Source organism: Typopeltis vanoorti, chromosome 16, assembly GCF_054136105.1.
Source record: "Typopeltis vanoorti isolate ZY-2024b chromosome 16, IOZ_Tvanoo_1.0, whole genome shotgun sequence".
Taxonomy (NCBI): domain Eukaryota; kingdom Metazoa; phylum Arthropoda; class Arachnida; order Uropygi; family Thelyphonidae; genus Typopeltis; species Typopeltis vanoorti.
Window position 1 is genome coordinate 69999523 of NC_143564.1, and position 21301 is coordinate 70020823.

Here is a 21301-nt window from a genome sequence, read left to right on the forward strand (position 1 = left end):
CATTAAATTTTTTAATTAAATTACGCTTCTTTTGAGCAGAAATCGCTGCAGCTTTGTTGTATGTGATATTGTGAATGTTGTTCCACAGGTCGGACGGAAGCGATGAAGCTAACTCATTGTGTAGAGTAAATGTATCTTGGCTTATTTGTGCTAGTTCTACTCTAGTGCTGTAATCCTTTCTCCCAAAATCACTAGTTCCATTCTTCAGTAAATTCTGTTAGCTTTGGTTATATGGAATGCATGCTTGATTTGGATGAATTTAGGTACAATTTCATTATCTCTACATCGGATTAAGAATATTAGACTGTTTAATGCATAATTTCTCTGGTTGCATAACTTTATACCAAAAGCACTCACTGTGAGCTTCTAACTGTAGGCATAGGTTTCTGTGGTTTAGCAGTTCATAAGAAAGATTCTGGTAATTGGACTACATGTTTATTCAGATACATAACAATAAAAAAAAAAAAAAAAAACCCGACAAGTTTAGTAAGTCGTTTGACTTACATCTTCAGGGGTCAAAGGTAACTAAAAGTTTAAACACAAGAAATGAGAAATTACTCAAAATAGTTCATTCTATGCAATTTAAGGAAAGGTATGATAGCAAGGGTGGGTAATTTACAGCCTCCCTCAATGAGTCCTTGACTCCCTGGAGGTCTCAGATAATAATAATTATCATAGAAAATACATAAAAATTAATTAAAGTTTAAAATTTAAATTTAATTACCAAAAATAATGCAAAAATATACTACCTGAGAATTCCTTCTGGTTGTTTGTATAACGGTTCCATTTTATTAATCACAGATCCGCCTTTAACATCAGGATAAGCCAATTTTACAAATGGTACAATGCTTTTAGTTTGAGCTGACACCTCTTTATAAACTGCTGAAATGTCATATTCTTGTAAAAATTTTTCTGCTCTTTTCTCCTCTTTTGCACTTTCTAGTAATAATTTTAACTTAAAAGATGCAAGTTCACCTTTATATGTACTTTCAGTTAAATTATGGGTTGAGTCCATTCCTTTTCTCAGATCTTTAATGGGAGAATAGTCAGAGAAAGATAAATTATCACTACAAATATCTAAATCATCTTCGATAATTTCTTCATCTGTTTCACTTTTATGGACAGACTCAAATAAATTTTGATCACCTTTTGAAGTAATTTTTGCATAATTGATAACATTATCATAACTTGAAATGCCAGTGTTAACTTTTGAAGAGCAGGAATGTTTAGAAGTGCAATTTTGATCAACCTTAAGGTCATGAAAATCCTGAGACAGTGTTGTAATATTAATAACAGCAGAATCAGCTTTATGGAATGGCAGCAAATCAGAACTCTTAAATCTGTGTACTGGAAAATCTACTATAGCATCCTGAAAGCAATAACAAGATTAGTAAAAACTAATAGAAACAGTTCAGTTATATTAGTATCATATTGCAAATGCTATATTTATCATTTAGATTGGATTGCTTTTAAAATAAAATTACTTTACATTTTATGACTAACATTCAAGAAATAAGTATCACTAAAATCAATCATTGTAACTGATGGTTCATGTTCATTATCATATATACATGCAACTCTATGCAGTGTCAAGAATCATCAAAAGATGCCCTGCCCATGTTTATTATTCACACAATACCTGTCTTACATTCCCTTAAGCTCATATCTTGACAAAGTGCTAATGACTGCCTCTGGCAACCAATTCCTCTCACTATGCTGCTCCAAGTCAAAAATATTTATCGATTTTACTTTAGTTACCCACTTGTTATTTCCCTTCTTGTCATGTATTGAAAAATCTATTCTGCTTCAAATCCTATGAAACCTATTTAGTGGATTATATGTCTGTATCACATCCTTTATTGGGGAGCACTCACTCCAGAAAACAGTTTCACAGAAAACTTCCACAGTCACCTACCTGTGAATCCTCTCCACTTTTTCATTACCAAGAAACCAAATCTTTGCACAGTAGTCAAGATATGTATGTATCAAACATTATAAAGAGGAATAATACTCTCCTTACATCTTTTTATCAATGTATTATTCAACATCCAAGCAATCTTGCTTTATTTTGCCACTTTTGCAATGTATCCACTGAACTTCATCTCCCTGTCCACCATCATCATGCATCATCAATTTCCTGCAGTCCAGTTCCATCCATACAGACCACACAATTTGTAATATTTATATTCCACAGTTCAGAACCTTACACTTTGCTACATTAAACTGACAACCATTATTGCATGCCCATACTGTTACTGTCTGCTCATCATCTGGCACTACTTCTATTCAAATAATTTCCTCTCATAACATAAAATAGCAGTGACAAAGCACAGAACCCTGCAGCAAACCACTGGTAACCTGCTTTCAGCTCCACCAAAAAATGCTATGGCACTAAGTGTAGAGGGTGTGGTGGAGGGATTCAAAGTGAGTGAGCAGAAGGCATATGAGGAATTAAGTAAACTTATGTTAAAGAAGGAATGTTCTGGGGAATTAATGGCATTCTTGGCACACCCATTTAACATGAGTCTTGTGAAAGGAAAAGTTCCAAAGGAGTGGAAGGAGATATGACTGAGGCTACAAATTAGAGGAAAATCTGTGTGTCTGGGGCTGTGGTTAAAGTGACAGAGAGGTTGGTGGGGACTAGCCTTCAGAAATGGATTGATAACAGCGGCATTCTCTATGATGATCAGCATGAGTTTGTTAAGGGGAGATCATGTTTTGGCAATCCACTTACATACTACAAGGTAATGAATTCAATGGATAAGGGAGATGCACATAACCTAGGGTTTTCAAATGCCTTTGATACATTGCTATAGGATAAGCTGGAAACTAAACTGAAATGGATGGGATTGAATAAGTGACTAATGAGTTGAAAATCTGATCAACTTACAGACAGATATAAGTGGATTGTGTAGAGGAAGTAGTATCACAAAAGAGGAAGGTCACCCAGGGCTATTATTGTTACAGATGATAAAGTTCCAAAGAACTCTATGAGAAGTAGAGAAGATGAGACTTTATAGGAGGATCTCAACAGACTGTTAGTGGGCAAGAGAGTGGATCGATCAATGTAATGCCATAACGTGTAAGGTCTTGAAATTCGGTATGCAATGAAACGAGAAAATTCTGAAGGAAGTGGAAGATATGAGAGACCTCAGAGTGAAGGCAGATGGAGACTAAGTTTAGGAGTTGGGTCACATTGCTAGAATTGTGAGAATGTTACAAGGATTATGATAATAATGAGGAGGATCTTGACATATGGACTACTGTGCACAGATCTGATTTCCAGATTTTCAAGGGAATGAGGATATCTTGGGGGGGGGGGAGGAATTCAGAGGAGTTGGTGTTGGGTCTATAGAATACAATTTGCACAGCCTTGTGAACAGAAGGAGGAGAGGAGATATTATCAAGATATACAAGTTGGTGAGGGGTTGTTACCAGATTAATGTGTAGATTTATCAGCAAGTAGAAGAATATAAGAGTAGAACTGGAAGCTATTCCTGGAAGATGTATAACAAGGATATGAGCAAGAGTGGAATGAGTTCTTTGCATGGAGTGCACTTGGTAAGTGGAATGCATCTAGTGTGGTGAGTGCAGAAACTGCAAATGGGTTTAAGGTACAGTCTCATTGCATGAGAATATGGACCTCCTACAATGAGTCTTCTAACTCCTTGAAGTTAATAATAATATCAGCTATGTTAATAATGATCTTTCTATTAGATGTTCTCATATTCATATTACTTGCTAAACAAATTAAATAGCAGTGACCAAGTATATATAGCCCTGCAGCACACCACTGCACATAATATTCTTTTCATCTTAGATTCTTTCTTATCCATGTCACAATTGTTAAACATTAAATAGCAGTGACCAAAACAGAAGTGCAGAGTTCTCCAACATACTGCTGGTAACCCATCAGATGCCCACTTAATCGACTTGTTTATTTTTTGAGTTTAATGGTGCGCAATAAATAAGGGGCTTATATAGGTCTAAAAACTATATATAAAAGTCTAAAAACTATATATAAAAGTCGAAATAACAACAAAAAATCACGAATGAAACAATTCTTAGAAGTATGCTATTTAATAAATAAGTCAGGCCACATAAAAACAATGTAAAAAAACAAATGTAAAAAAGAAGAGTAAAAAACAGACTAAAAAGTATAAACAAACATTAATATTTATAAAAATGTATATAAATCTGAAGTTTTTAAAAAGTTATAGAGTACTAGTGACTAAGATGATAGCGGGTCTATGGAATGAACCATATGATAACAGGTTGAAGATTTGTGGGTTGCAGAAATTGGTCGATAAGTGGAAGAGGGGAGATATGATTGAGACATTCAAATTGCTAAAGGGTTTCTATAGGATTAATTCAGAGGATATTTTTGAGATCAGGACTGGTGGTGGGAGAACTAGGGGACAACCTATGGAAGCTGGGCAAGAGTGTGGTTAACAGGGGTGTTACAGCTGGGTTCTTTACTTTTAGAGTGATAAATGAGTGAAATAAGCTGCCAGTTTGTTGTGGGTGCTATGATAGTGAGTGAGTTCAAGGCAAGGTATGATAGATACGGTGAGAATGTCGTATAGTTGTGTGGACATGATGTTTAGGGCCTCCCTTGATGAGTCTAAGGACTCTCTGGAGTCGCCCGTAATAATAATAATAAACTAATATATATCTACTCTAAGAGCCTGTGTAGCTCAGCGGATGTGGCGTTTGCACACCGCCGCGCTTGGCCGCACGAAGGAAGACTTGGTTTCGAGTCTAGTCGGCGACTAGAGGAAATTTTTCTAAGCCTTTTTTCGACCGGTTCCCGAGTTAGTCGATCTCTGGCACGGGCAAGCAGGTTTTTCCTCCCGGAAACTCGGGTTTTTCGTCCTGTAAACTCAAGAAAATCAACCGTAGAACCCACATTATTTCAGACATTAAATATATTGTGTTAGGGTTAGGGACCACGAGATGGCAGCACATTTGAGCCGTCTCTCTTCACTGTGTACCGCTTAATTAGTGATGGCCTTGGGCCATCTGTCTCTGATTGGGTACCAGTGGAGATTGAACTGCCCCCTCAGTCTCCAAAAGTTAGATAGGGCTAAATGGCCTCGCCTACTCCCGTATACGGGAATAAACAGGCGTTAGCTGATGATGATATCTACTCTATAATATAAAATAAGCCTTTTTTGGAACGTTTTTGTGTCATGTTTTTTTTGTCAAGTTATTTGAAATGTTTTGAAACTCAGGGCTACCCTGAGTGTCGAGTCTTCAATCAAGTCATCAGAATTCAAGGAGAACAGGCCTACCAGTCTGGAACTCGAGGGGGTTGGGCACTGTAGGCACCAGGGGGAAGAAACCCCCCCCCCTTTCGAGTCATCAAAATTCAAGGAGAACTTGCCTACCAGTCTGGAACTCGTGGGGGAGGGACGTAGGCATCAGGGGGAGGGTGGAGCCCCCCCTAGTGTGTGTGTGTGTGTGTATATATATATATATATATATATATATAAAAACACTTTATATATGGTGATAATGATTAATACTCTATAAAAAACCAGGTTGACAGTTGACGAGTCTGATAATATCTGCCTAAGTGGGTAGGGCTTAGACAGATTATAAGTGGCTAAAATAATGACTGAGCTCGTTGGCAAAACGAGGACAGTCGATTAAAATATGAGTGATGGATAGTCCAGAGTCACAAAATTCACATACAGACATGTCATCATACCTCAGAAGGAAGAAGTGGGTAAGATGACTATGACTGATGCAAAGCCGAGGAACAAAAACTTCCTCTGTTTGAATCCTGCGCACGCTATGCTGCCATAATTTAATTTCAGGCCTGATTTGGTAGAGCTTATTATTACTCTCTCTGTTCCTAGATAGCTGACAGTGGGATAGGAGTTTCCATATGATAACCTGTTTATGGTACAAGCAGATGGTGGATGTCTGAAAAACAAGCTGACCTTGCTACAGTATCTGCAGCCTCATTTCCCATAATCCCAACATGGCTTGGAATCCAACAGATGCTTACATCAAAGTGTAATCATAACTGCAAGAGGAGGTGTTGAATTTGAGAGAGAGCGCTGGCTGTTGCTGTAGCTCTAGACTCCTTATTGCCTGAAGAGAACTTTGAGAGTCTGAATATACTATGCACCTTTTGTAGTGGCGGAATCTGATGCATTTTAGTGCAAGCTCTATTGCATTTAGAGATCTGCTGTAAAGTTGTCACATTCTACTAGGATTTGTGTGGATATAATGTTGTCTGGAAAGATGGAAGAAGATCAAAGTCCTCCTATTTTAAGCCATCAATGTAGACAGGCACAAATTCTATGAACTTCAAAGAGCTGCAGGTAAACGACAGTAGGAATGGAAAATTTTGATAGACTACTGAAAGAAAAGCTGCATGATGGTATTTATGACTGCAGTGGAGAGAGTGAGTTTGGTGGCATCTGAGCAATGTTGTCTACCATTATTTCTGGAGCTTATAGGAGACCTTTTATCTGCAAACCAAAGGGAAGGTTTTATGGCAGTCTGTCAAGAGTTGTATAGATTCTCCCATTGTGGCTGAAAGATAGTTAGATACGTGGGGGGTGTTCTGGCAGGGAATTTATTTTAGTTACATATAACAGACAGAGGTGTTGGCATCAAAGTGACAAAGGTGGTTCATCTGTGTAAATGTACAGACTAGGAATAGGTGATGTGCAAAATGCTCCAGTTGCAATTCTGATGGCTTGATAGTGAGCAGGATCAAGCCATCACAGGATACTCTCCCTGGCAGAAGCAAAGATGGGATCCCTAATAAAGTTTTGATCTTATCAATGCTCCATAAAAAAAAGAAGCCAAAGACCATCTATCAGCACACAAAAGATAGAAGATAAGGTGCGTAGAATGTTCAATGCTTTACAGCACTTGTCTCGTAATCAACATAGGTGAGGGAGGAAACTGAGTTTGCTGGCAAATATCATTCCCAAGAACTTTGTTTCTGGTGCAAACTAGATGATCTGGGATTAATGACTGTCCCAGTTTGAGTTCCAGGTCAGGATGAAGACCACGTCTGCAGCAAAAGTGCACACAAACTGTTTTCTGTTGCAAACATCTGAACCCATTTAAAAGCACTCATTTTATGAAATTGTCAATGGTTTCCTGCAGCTGTCTTTCTATGACACTCATATTATATGAACAGAAGATGGTGAAGTCATCCACATAGAGGGCATCACTTACTGTTGGAGGAAGTTGTTCTGTTATCAAATTGAGTTTGATTGCAACTTAAAACTGATCCTTGTGGAGTGAGTCCCTTGTGGGACTCACTCCTCTTGGTTATATGGTAGAAAGAGCAATTTCTACTCAGACTTTGAAGATTCAGTTTTATAAAAAGTTCTTGATAAAAAGAGATTCTCTCTAAGACCAAAATTATGTAAGTCTTTCAGTATTCCGAATCTCCAAGTAGTGTTGTACGCTTTGTCCATATCAAATAAAACTAATATTATGTGCTGATGTTTTAGGAAGTGATCTCTCTAATAGATCGACCAGCCAAACTAGATGATCAGCAGTAAAATGATGCCTGCGTTAAGTAGTTTTTTTTTTCATTAGACCTGGATTTTTTTCTTTTTTGAGAATTGAGGATGACCACTTGTATGCTGGGGGGGGGGGGGGGGAGGGGGGGGAGTTGTTTATCTCCAGAAATCATAAAAGATAGTTAACCATTTTTTCCAAGAATCAGGAATGAGTAGCTCATCGAGAGGAACTGGAAAGTAGCTATTTGGGAATTTTTACATCTTTCTCTGGCTTAAGAAAGGAAATTATAATCATCTTCACAGAAAATTCTGTTGTAAAATTGCAACAGTCGATCCATGGATGTTGGTGACAGGTGTTTTATCATCTCGTAATGGATATTACCTGTTCATCAACAGTTGGACACATTCAATCAAAGCAGCTTCCATTTCTTCTTTATTGAGTGGCCTGTTGTATTCTTTGGGAAGTGACAAGAAATCCATTTTTTTCAAAGTTTTTCAAAGTGGATTTGTTGTTTTCCTGCTTTGGTTTTATGGACAAGGAACTTGGGGGAGGGAACAAGAGGATGTTTTAGCAAAAATCTCCCTGAGTATGTGTCAGCAATCATTTTTGGATTAGCAACTGTGCAACTACTGTGTTCAAAGATAGAGACAGCTGGTCTCTATCCTGGAACATTTGAAAGTAACGAGTTTTATTTTTGTGGAGAGGTATTTTTGAAAAATACCCTGAGCTTTCTTCTGTGCTTCTTTGACTACTGTGAAATCGTCAATCCACCATAGATTAGAGGCAAATTGTATAATATACTGTCACATGATTCACTGCATTGCTAATGGAAGAAGAGCTGACCATTGCAGAGTCAAATTCTGCTAGTAAAAAAAACACGATCCAGTTAGCTTGCTCAATTTTTCCATCATGCTAACCATTATGGGCTGCATGGTTGCCCATGCAGGAAGGCGGATATCACTGGAAACGATCACTCCTGAATAGGTTGTCATTAGTTTTCCACTTACACAGCAGGAAAAGGAAGGGTGAAACATTAAGTCTATGGAAGTGAGTGTTCAGTAAAGCATATGGAAGAAGATGCTGCCTCTGTGTTTAGGAAGGAGAAATTATTGTTGGTGCACATATGCTCAACAACTCTTAGTCTGATGTTTGTTTGAGCATTACCCCATAGAGTATTATGTCCATTTTAATTCCCCATTAAAAGTAAGTGGGTGTAGTAACTACGAAATGACATCATCCAATTCATCTTGAGAGATATTTGTCGTAGGAAGAAAGTAGATGCAGCATACTATTAATAAAGTTAATACTGAGAATTGGACAACAACTGCTTCCAAATTCCTATTCAATGAGACTTCTTAGATGGGATATGGCTGCCTAAAAGGACAGTGACTACTCCTTGAGCTGGTCTATCTCCTCTCCTGTCCTTACAAATGATGGCAGTGTTTTGTAATGTTGGATCATATCTCTACTCCAGCTGCCTTTCCCACATTTCAGGTTTTTCTACCTCAAGTAATGATATGTACTCCTGATTGCAATCTTCTGGAATATTTTCTACTATTATTTTGTCACTTCTTGTTTCATTTCTTTATCAACTTAAACCAAAAGACAACAATGGTACATGAAATGCATGTTTCAGAAATGCTATTACCTTCATAAAGCTCCTGTCACAATATCCTCAAAGAATATTTGGACCAATAATCCTACACTATGAGACCATGCAAAGAGCACCAACTTTCATCAAATGTAGTAATATTTCATAATAAGCATGTTTCCTGAACAGAATGAAATATTAGAAACAGATTACGAAATATTAGGAAATATGAAACAGATTAGAACAGATTATGAAATATTAGAAATGTAAAAAAACCCTTAAATCAACTACCATAACTATCTGTCAGGATGATTAACAAGCTGCACTTCATGCACCACAGATGAAGCAACAGTGTGGTTTTATGTGACTGACTGATTTTCCCATTCAGTAGTTTCCGACCTTAAGTGACTTTGTAGGCATTGCCCACAAAGTATTCTTGGTGAGATTTTTACAGGAAAGTTCACCACTGCTTTCCCCAACCCCCATTTTTATCTGGGCTCGGAACTGGCATATGGCTGGGACTATTCATGACTGTAATCCATGTGGGTTCACAGGGCCGGTTTGCCTGTTCTGGAGGACAAAAAACCGGAGTTTCCGGATGGAAAAACTTCCTACTTCTGTATGAGACCAGCTAACTCACCTTTAGTCATCACAATCAGTGACATGAGGAACTAGATAAAGGTTCCTCAAGTCACTGACGGGAATCGAATCCAGATCTTTCCGAACAAAGGGTTTTGTCTATACTGACTGAGTTAAGGAGGCTCATTGGTATTTATGAGTCAGGATGAAAACAGTCAAGTTTATATAATTGCAAAAGAATCCCATCTAAGCACTCAGTCGATATACTGCATTAACGCTCACCTCTTTACCCATCATTAAAAACATGCTTTAAAATTATTTCTAAACATTATAGCATGGAGATCTCAAATATGGGCAACTAGTCAGAAAATGTAAATTTCAAGGTTATTGACTCTTTGATGAAGTGTCAAAGAATTTGTGGAAGTGTCTACACTTCCACAAATATACCGACTTCTCAATCCTTCACAACAAAACAAGCATAAAGAAATACTGGTTTACACCGTTATCACTGCTCGACAACACCTTTACAAACATTGAGGTAATAATCCTGACCGAAGTTGCAATAAAGAACACAGAAGCTAATGCATACAACATCAATAACTACCAGTCCTACACCTTATGTAGACCAAACAAAAGAGGAAGTGGCATCGTGGCTAACAAACATAGTGTCAAATACATGCTAAACATAATATACTGACCCCCCCCCCCCAGATAAAAATCCACTCAGCTTTCTGCATGAATTAGAAACATAGCTAAGGGATGAGCCGTATACAACACATCGGCTCATCCTAATAGGAGACATTAATATAAATACTCTTGACCAATCTTCTTCAACCACTAACACATACCTTGATATACTGAGTCAGCACAATACCAAGCATACCATAAACTCCCAAAGAGGGAGAATAAATACTCAACAATTCACTAACACAATCATACATTGACCATATCAACATACGGGCTCCCATCAATACAACACAAATTCCTCGTTAGTAATTAACACCAAAATCACTGATCACTACTTTTTCTCAGTTTCGAACCAATAAGCCTCCCCACAACACCGCAAAACTCCATTATATTATAGACATTGTCAACAAACCTTTAAAAAACACACTGGAATTGCCTACTAAAAATAAACAACCCTGTTGCTTTATACGAAACTTCCAACTAATATGCACTTTTTTTCTCGTATACAAAAAAGCAACAAAGCCTGCACAAACAAGACGACAAACAGACAATAAACCATGGATAAATGGCAACATTCTAAACACTATTACACAAAAACATTAAAAAAGTTACCCAGCAACAACACTTGTTTATAAACATTATACAAAAAAAAAAAAAAAAGAAATCAACTAACAACAAAAAATTCATAGCACAAAAAGACACCATTACTTTCAAAAATTTACAGAATATAATGACAATATTAAGCAAACATGGGCTGAACTTAACGAATTACTAACTCAAAAAAAGAAAATTTCAGCACAAGATTTTATCACAAAAAGCTTCGGTCGGGTTATGAACCAAGAGGAACTAGAAGACTCATTCAACTACTCCTTCACAAACAATGTCACACAACTCAAACACAACGATTAACAAAAACTTACCAACACAAAGTCAAATCATTTTCAGAGGCTTTCTTATCATCATTTTATTAACAGTAGTAGTCAGAGAATTGCATAGATAATTGTGAGTTGTGCAGAAAATGACATGAACAACATTACACACACACGATTATACTGACATCTGTAGATTGGGGGGGGGGGGGGATGTTCTGTGCAATTACCAATTTCAGTAGGTTGTTAATTATCCTTGCTTCGGATCTGCTACCACTTGGGTTTTAAATAACAACTACGTTTAAAATCCATACATTTTTGTGGATCCTCTCTGTACTGATATCTGAGATTTCTCCCATCAATTAATATCCAATGTGTAACATCATCTGTATTTCTTCTTATATTTCTCATTTTAATGGAAGTCTTCCTCTTTCTCGTATGATTATTGACAGAGGTAAATGACTATGAAGATGATACAGAAATCATGTTTTAGCTTGGTTTTCAGTTAATCTCAATGTACTATGAACTGACAGAAATGTGTGAAAACTCCTTTGCTATTGAGCATACGTAATTGTGCATTCATATATACAGGCACACTTTCACACTCTACCAGACACACACACACACACCCACGTGTGCGTAATGAAATCTAGTAATATTTCATTTATGAGAAATACAATCATATTTCAAAATATGAATTGAAAATAACTTGGGAGGTCCTTCTTAGCGTACTTACTGCTTCTTCTGTTTTCTAATTATGTGAATATGTATGTCACTTACGTGATTCTGCTGTGACTTTATTTATCTTCTTTTCCTTGAATGAGTCCTAAAGAATTTCATATTACATTTATTATTAATACGACATTATTCTAAATCATTGGTATTCAGATTAGTAGATTTGGTATTACTTTTATAATACGAATGTTTGGCAGTTGTAACAACAATCTACCTCTGATTGATTTTAATCTCAGGATGAATCTTAATAAGAATTGGGACAACTTTTTCTAAGGCTTATTTCTGAAACTAAATGAAAACATCCACGTACGTAAAGCAAATGTGGTTTTATGTACATTATCTAAAAACATATATTCTGTTGGGAGAGTTTTCACATTCAGGTGATTCAGTACTGACATACACAGAACCAGTCTCTTTAAACATTATGATAAGGCAGTAAAATTTGTTCTGTTCAGTACTATCTTGCTAGGGAATGTTTGCTAGAAAACTCCTTGACAAATATGATTAGTTACCAGATAATTCTTCATAATGAAAATTCTTTGTTCATGAATTAGAACCATCTTTCTGGATCCCAAACTGCTTTGCTCTCTCTCTCTTGCACAATGCACCAACAATAACCCATTTTTTATGCCACTAGCTGCTCAATTGCATGAAGGGTTGTCTCATAAGTTCAGTCATCTCCCATTACCCATGAGCAATAAAAGTCTTCTACAAGCAGAGAACAGAAAATGAGAATTATGGGTTATTAAAAACAAATTACTCTGGACTTCTTCCCCAACATAATTCCCCCCCCCCACAATTTTTAAAGCTTATTTTTATATATCCCTTTTACATTATCACCTTTTGGGTGTAAAATACATGCTAGTTTCAAGTTCTGAAGTGCAGTCTCTGTTTCAATGAATTTTTTTTTCTCTTCATCCTCTATATCCATTTATCTATATACCTTCATCCATATCTCAAAATACAGATAAACAGTAAAGAGTAATTACTGAGCTTAAAGTCGATACAATAAAACAGCAATGAAAAAGTAAATCACATATAACATAGCTTTACATACATCTAATTCTTCATACAGTTCAGAAAAAAACTTCTTGTACTTTTCAATATCTTCAAGGCAAAGATGGATATCTTTACTTTCAAGCAATGGTTCGCTTTCCTAAAATTCATAAATTATTTAATTATTTTTCTATAAATGTTTCTGTTATGAAATGCAAGTACAAAAGGTAAATACTTTGTTTACAATTAAATAAGTAACTTTATAAGTACACAAACTTTTTTTAACAAAAATGTAATCATAAAATTATTTCCTGTATGATCTTAATTTACTTCACAACATGAATTTAACTCAATGCAAAATGTTAATTATACATCAGATTACATATAAATGCCCAATCATCATAGCCTAGCTTCTCTTTAAGTGTTCTCCTTATTTTTGTATTTTTATTTATTTACTTATTTTTTAGAAAAAAAATTATATAAATACAAACACTATACCAACATGTTCAAAAATGTTAGAGTAGACAATTATTATATTATATGCAAATTTGTAATTAACCTATCAAAACAGACATAGAAACTATCCAATTCTCTATTTCTCTTAATTATTTTTACCTGCTTCTATACTTCAATCTTGAAGATCATTTTACATATATTTAACCCTCGAACAGCAAATAATGGGTTTATGTATTTCTTCTTAACTCTCCTTCATTTATCTTTTTTTGTCATGACCATGAGCAGAGTATCCAATCTAGTTCAACAAATACCTCTGCTCATAGACACCTGAACTAACTCATCTCTCTATGTCCTGTAAGCAACATTCAACAAATTACAAGTAGCAAGTGATTCTCATAATTATCATCATACAAATCATATAATCTCTCTATGCACTGAATCTTTCTGAATTCCCCCTCTTAAATTATAATAGATAAGAAATTTATTCATTTTAATCCTACACCTAAGTATAAGCAAATACTGTTTGTATGTTAGGTATCTTCACATCAATGCCTTAGTTTTCCATAATTATTATGGGGAGATTTCAACTATAAGGACATAGGCTGGAAGGAGAAAAGGAGACATGGTAAGATGGAAGTGGAATTTACACAGTTGTCAAGGGATAATTTACCTGAAACAGCTTGCCAAGGAGGGGAATCAAGAGTTTGAGATTGTTGGATCTGGTAATGGCATCAGACGATGTATTCATAACCAACGTAGTCATCCCTCAAATTGGGGAGAGTGACCGTGCAGTCTTGTTTGGGGAGATTGCTAAACATGTTTAGCAATATCCTCCATCTGTGAAGAAAGGGTTTATGTTGACTATAAAGGTGGTAATTATGACAAACTTAGAAAACATCTTGGAGAAGTGTTTTGTGGTTTGAGAAGCTACAAGGAAAGAATATCAGCAATGAGTGGGTGGTAGTAAGGGATTGTTTAAAAGAAGCAGTATCAGACTGCATACTGACAGAAGGATAAAACAAGTGAGGGTTAGGTGATGAGTAAGAATATAAAGCAAGAGCTGCAAAAACATTGTGGAGGGAACATAAAGGAGTAATTAGCATACTCATGAACACTGTGAAGTCCAAACAAGAAGGATGACTAGTATGGTAAAAAAGGCTAAATTTAATTATGAGAAAAAATTAGCTAAGCAGGCTAAGTAAATCCAAGAATTTTTTTTTTTTTTTTTTTTTGTTATATAGAAAGTATTCTTTGTGACCTGCACTCATGGAGAAATCCTGAGTGAAACACAGGTCCATCAAGGTAATATAGAAAGTAAGAAGAAGACTGACTATGGAAGGATGATTTTAATCAATGCTGATGGTTGGAAGATGACAGAAACAAACAATTGAGTTGCTGAGTGATTACTTTGCCAAGGAGTTTCATCCAAGTGGAGAATATTGTGACAGAGACTTATGTCTGAATTGACATATATATATATATATTCTCAGGAAATGCTCAGCATATTGAGAAATATGAACATGAATACAGCAGTAGGACTGTGTCTGCCCATGTGCTATGCACATGGGTGAGACAATCAGCAGTGCCTCTGATGAAGTTCAATCCATGTCTTAGTTCTGGTAAAGCTCCAACGGAATGGAAAGAAGATAAGATAGTTTCGTTACATAATGGTGGCTCCAAGACATAAGCACTAAACTACAGACCAATTAATATCTCAGGAGTTCTTTCTTTTAAGGTTACACAGCAGTCAGCATTCATAGTTAGAATTTATATAGGAAAAACACACATATTAAAGCAATTACTTTACTTACAATTAAGAAAATAACACTCAACATTTTGACCTGCATATCAAGGTCATCATCAGGAATACATATATATGAACAAGATACAAGCTACATGACACTATACATAAGCAAAAGTATAACTGCTTTGTTAACTGTTTACCCTAGCTTGACCTCTGGTGAGAAAAAAATAATAAAAGACAAAATATTTTATATACAGTAAGTATAATAATATACTATAGAATATTATTACTAAGAAGGGCAATAGCTGATAAAGGTAATGTAGATATCCTGCAGGATGATTTAAATAAATTGGCATTGTGGGTGAAGGACAATGACTGTCAATTTAATGTTGCAAAATATTAGGTTATGCACTTCAGGTTGACATGGCACGTTGATGATACTGGATTGCAGAAAACAGACAAAGCTAGGAATTTGGGGATAATAGTGGACAGAAGCACATTGCAAAAGTTAGTAAAATATCTCAAAGGATTACTTGGATGTTAAAAAACAAGCTACCAAGTCAAGATAGGGAAGTTATTATCCCTCTTTATAAGCCTATGAAGTTATCTCTTTTTATAAGACTTGGTTGCATCTTGACTAGTGTGCACAGATTTGATCACATAGGTTTCTTGAGGATTATGGAGAGGATTCAGAGATGAGTGACAAAGTTGATGACAAGTCTTTGGAATGCTCTCTATGAGGACAGGCTGAAGGCATGTGGGTGGCAAAGTTTAGTTGATAGGCAGGAAAGAAAGGACATAGAAACTTATATGTTATTAAAGAAGTTCTACAAGATTGACACAAAGGAAATTTTTCAATACATCATGATCATAGAGAGAGAAAAGTAGAGGACACCCTTTGAAGTTGTGTAAGAGAGTGGAATGGATGGCCAGAATTAGTTGAGAGTATCATGACAGCAAAGGAGATTAAGGAGAGGTATGATAAGTATTATGCATATAAAGGTTAGTGTGAGACTCCCACAATGAGTCTGACTCCATGGAGATCCTTGTAAGATAAAAGTAATGCAAAGCACACATTCTTTTTGGACGTGTAATTGTGATGCATTATAGGAAGGATCAATATACTCACTAATATTTCAATCTTTGACGTCTCCTCAGTGGGAGCTATATCTAGGAAGATATTGAGGTTAAATCAATGCATATTTTCCATACACAAGGAGTAAAATGGCTTGGTTTGGTTTGGTTTATAGTTTATTTGGCACAAAAAACTACAAACGTCATACTGTGCACCACTAAAGGTTACAACATTAGCATTTACAGAAAATTTAAAAACAATATGTCTGTACAAGAATCTAGTTTCACAAAGCAGCATCTCTAGGTAAACAGAACTGCTGCAGCGGGCACAGCAACACACAAGGTCAGAGGTTATTACAGAAGTGCAAAAACAATTAACAATATAAATTAATACACTAAGCCAAGGCATGGAGTATCTACATATATGTAAAATAATAATAGATGCCTTTATAGCAGTATAAAAATAGGCAAAAAGGGATTATTATACAATATGCATGGATGAAAATTAAATTTAGCAATGCAGTAGAAACAGAATTTAGAATACATATAAAGAGAATTACTAGTGAGTACACAAATAGGCAAGATGTTCTACAACACTACATGCTTATTCGAAAAATAAAGTACTAAATAAGATGCATACACAAAAGGTATGTTAAGTGATGGAGTATCTACATATAAACAAAATTACTGCAGAGGTTTTAGCAGTACAGTACATAAATAGATAACTATAGGTTAACACATGTATATACAAAACAAGTCAAGGAAAGCAGTGTCTATATCTAGTAAGATTACAACAAACATTATTATACTAATGCTTAAAGATTCAGAAAGGAATTATTATACAGCATTGATGCATAAAATTTAAGTTTAGCATTATGGTATTTACATATTAGCAAAATTACAGCAGGATGATACAAATATACAAGATCAAGGCCCATGGTAATACATAATTGGTCAGATTTAACCTAATGAATAATATATATGTATAAAAGTTAAGTTAAGCAAAAAAAAAAAAAAAAAAAAACATATTTACATATAAACAAATTTACGATCAAATGTGTTTGTACAAATTAATTCTTTCTAAAAAATTAAAAACCTCGTGCAATTTGCCTGAGTCTGCTAGCATTTCCCAGAGTGTATATGGCTTGGTTAGATAGGTGAAAATTTCATTCCTCTCTCGTGTAAATTTTTGACAATCTACCAGAATATGATGAATACTGAGATGTGTGTGTTGCATTTTTCACATATGGGAGGGTAATCAGCTCTCAGTAAATGAGAATGCGTAAGGTGACTGTGACCTATGTGGAGCCTAGCAAGGACAACCTCCTCCCTTCTCTTTGTATGTTGACTAGAATGCCAGTGTTTAATTTCAGGTTTAATGTTATATAATTTGTTTGTTGATGTTTCTTGCCATGTTAACTCCCACTGAGCAATTAGCTTTGATCTTATAAGTTGTCTGTAGTCTGTATATGGAACTGTCAAATAGTATGTGGAGAAGGTATAGGCTGATTTAGCAGCTGCATCTGCAACCTCATTTCCTTTGATTCCGATGTGGCTGGGAATCCAGCAGAACTGAACATTGAAATTAAGGATTTTCATTATGTGAAGCAAGTGTAGCACTTCATAAAGTACTGGATGAGGATTATACATAGGAGAGGAGATAGCCTGTAAAGAGCTCAATGAGTCTGTATAAATTATACACTTTTGGTAGCAGTTTCTTTTATATGCATAAGTGCAAGCTGAATAGCATGTAACTCTGCTGTATAATTACTGCAGTCTGGTGGGATCTGATTTGAGATAATAATGTCAGCAAGCACAGCCAACAGAGGTGTTAATTCTTGAACCCATCTATACTGATAGTTCAAGAAATCAGAAATCAGCGTGCGCTGCTCTGTGTGCATTAAACAATTGTAGGTAAATGGATGATGGGGTATAAGATTTCTGTAGCTGACAAAGTGAGAGGTTGCAGGATGGTGTGCAAACCTGCCATGGAGGAATGTTGTTATGTTTACTGTAGCTAATGTTGTCAACATTTATACTAACAGATTGCACAGTTTCTTTAATCGCATACCAAAAGGATGTATAGCAGTTTGATGTGTGTGATATTGAGCTTCCCAATGTAGAGAGAAGATACTATTCCATGTAGGGTGATCTGGGAGAGATTTTATTTTTAGGGTGTAATTAAGAGAACTGTTTCCGTCGAAGTGATAGAGCCAGTTCATTTGCTTCTACATAGAGACTTGGAGTGGGTGAGGTGTGAAAGGCACCAGTAGCTATCCGTATACCCTGATGATGGATGGAATCCAACCATCGTAGGTTACTCTGTCTTGCCGAACCATAGCCTTGGGACCCATAATTCAGCTTTGAACGTATAAGTGTGCGATAAAGATGGAGCAATGAAGCTCACTCAGCACCCCACCCAGTAGAGGATAGAGTGCGAAGGAGGTTCAAAGTTCTTTTGCACTTTTCTCTTAGTTGACGAATGTGTGCTAGAAATGCCAGTTTTCTGTCAAAAATGAGTCCCAAAAACTTGTTTTCTGTAGTTACTGGAATAACAGTATGTCCCATTCTTAGTTCAGGATCTGGGTGATGAGTGCATTTTTGACAGAAGTGTACACAGACATTTTTTTCTGTCGAAAACCTAAACTCATTATTAAGAGCCCACAGAGAGACATGATCAATTGCTTGCTGAAGTTGTCTTTCATTGTCTTTCAATTACCCAAATGTTACGTGAGTGACAGTAAATTGTGAAGTCATCAACATATAGAGCATTGTCTACAGTGGGAGGAAGCTGTTCAATGATTGAGTTGATTTTAATAGCAAAACGAGTTACACTTAAGACAGAGCCTTGGGGAACACCTTGTTCTTGAAGATATGGTTGAGATAGCGTACTTCCCACTTTGACTTGGAAAGTTCGCCTGGACAGAAAGTTTTTAATAAATATAGGGAGGTGTCCTTTGAGACCTAGGTTATAGAGGTCTTTTAATATGCCATATATCCAGGTTGTGTCATAAGCTTTTTCCATGTCAAAAAAAGCCGAGACAAGATGTTCTCGCTTCAGAAATGCATCTCTTATACAAGTTTCTAACCAAACTAAATGGTCTAAAGTTGATCGATGTCTACGGAAAAACCACATTGTGTATTGGAAAGAACACTGTTGCTTTCTAAATACCAGAGAAGTCTGGCATTAACCATTTTCTCTAGTATCTTACAAAGACAGTTGGTCAGAGCAATGGGTTGATAATTATTTGCTTGTGTTGGATCTTTTCCTGGTTTTGGGATAGCAATGACAATTGACTTATGCCAGGAATTTGGAAACTCTTCCTCTGCAAGTATTCTATTGTACAATAAGAGAAGAAGAAGATCCATAGAAGATGATGGTAGATGTTTTATCATTTCATAATGGACGTCATCAGGTCCTACTGCACTAGGGTAAGATTGTAGGAGAGAGAGCTCTTTTTAGTTCCTCTTTGACAAATCACTGATTATATGGTTGAAGAATGTTGGCAGAAAAATTAAGTCTTTGTTTCTCTTGCTGCTTTTTCAATATTAAAAATTCCAAAGAATATGAAGCTGTTGCTGAGATTTTAGTAAAAGTTTCTCCCAAAGTATCTGCAATAGCTTTAAGATCAGCAAGAACACTTCCATTATAGTCTAAGGTGGACAAACAATGTGTACTATATCTGCCTTTCATTTTCCGAATTTTATCCCATACAATTTTTGGACTGGTCATTTGATTAATGAATGTAGTAAATTGGATCCTTGATTATTTTTGACTCTGACATCTTACATAACGTGCTTTGGCTCAAGCACGCTTGAAAGTTATTAAATTTGACGTGGTGGGGTATCTACGAAATATGCTCCATGCTTTGTGTCGATCTTTTTTGGCTGCCTGACATTCTGCGTTCCACCAAGGCTTTGGATAGACTGGAAATCGAGATGATGTTTTTGGGATGGAGGGTCTTGCTGCCTGGACAATGCTATATATTTTACAGCTTCATTGATAGGTGTTTGACTGATGGCATCAGCATTAAATTTTGCAAGATGAGAGAAAGTGTTCCAGTCAGCCTGGTCCATTTTCCATATAGGTATCCGTGTGGATGAACATGGTTCCTGTGAAGACATTGTACAAAGAACAGGAAAGTGATCACTTCCATATATGTTCTCTTGAACTTCCCACATGAGCAGAAGGAGAATGGAAGGGAAACAGATTGTAAGATCAATTGCAGAATATGAGCAGGTAGGCATATGGAAGAAAGTATTGCGCTTATTATTTAGAAGGGAAAGGTTATTATTATTAAGAATTTTTTCAATGATTCGACCTCTTCTATTAGCGTTGGCACTACCCCATAGAGTATTGTGACCGTTAAAGTCACCCATCAAAAGTATGGGTTCGGACAGTTGCGAGATAAGGTTATCAAGATCAATTTCATTTAATTCAGCATTTGGTGGTAAATAAATTGAACATACTGTAATAAGGAATCCCACAGAGAAGTGAATAGCTATCGCTTCCAGAGAAGTATTAAGTTGGACCTGATGGAAAGGAGTATGACTGCCCACTAGGATAGCTAATCCTCCATGAGCAGGACCATCCCCAGTTTTATCCTTACGTACATGAAATTCCTAAAGTTACGGTCCACATTGGGTTTTAAGTAAGCTTCCTGTAGACAGAAACAGAAAGGTTTGTGTTTCTGCAACATCTTGATATCGTCAATATTCTGGTGGATCCCACAACAGTTCCATTGTAAAAATTTTCCTATTGTTTTGATTTTATTGACTTGTCTGGTTTTCAAGAGGTTGAGGGCTTACCTTTGTCAGATTTATATTTATCCACTGTTTTAGGGAAGTATGGACGACCAGTGTCCATCTCTTCCTCTGGTAGAGTGTTCAGAAAGTCAAATGTGTTAGAGTCAGTTAGTATGCTTTCAGTGGGTATCGAGGTATCCATTTTTTCTGTGTGAGTGTCTGGTGGTTTATCTTTGAGTGAAGTCTCCACCATAATTTTTTGACATATGAGTTTTCATTGAATGGGACCATTTTTGAAGTTGTCTCTGGAGTAAGGCCATAGGT

At 36.1% G+C, this 21301-nt stretch overlaps 1 protein-coding gene across 1 annotated transcript in view; it reads right to left on the reverse strand.

The window, feature by feature from the left end:
- Positions 1-21301, reverse strand: part of LOC150098111 (cytosolic carboxypeptidase 1-like) — a 551906-nt gene that overhangs the window by 207273 nt on the left and 323332 nt on the right. Inside the window, exons 12-13 of the mRNA XM_090406686.1 lie at positions 13019-13117; positions 747-1369 (exon numbers count right to left, since the gene is read on the reverse strand). Of these exons, the coding sequence (XP_090262812.1) occupies positions 747-1369; positions 13019-13117 (722 nt within the window). The remainder of the gene's footprint in view (positions 1-746; positions 1370-13018; positions 13118-21301) is intronic.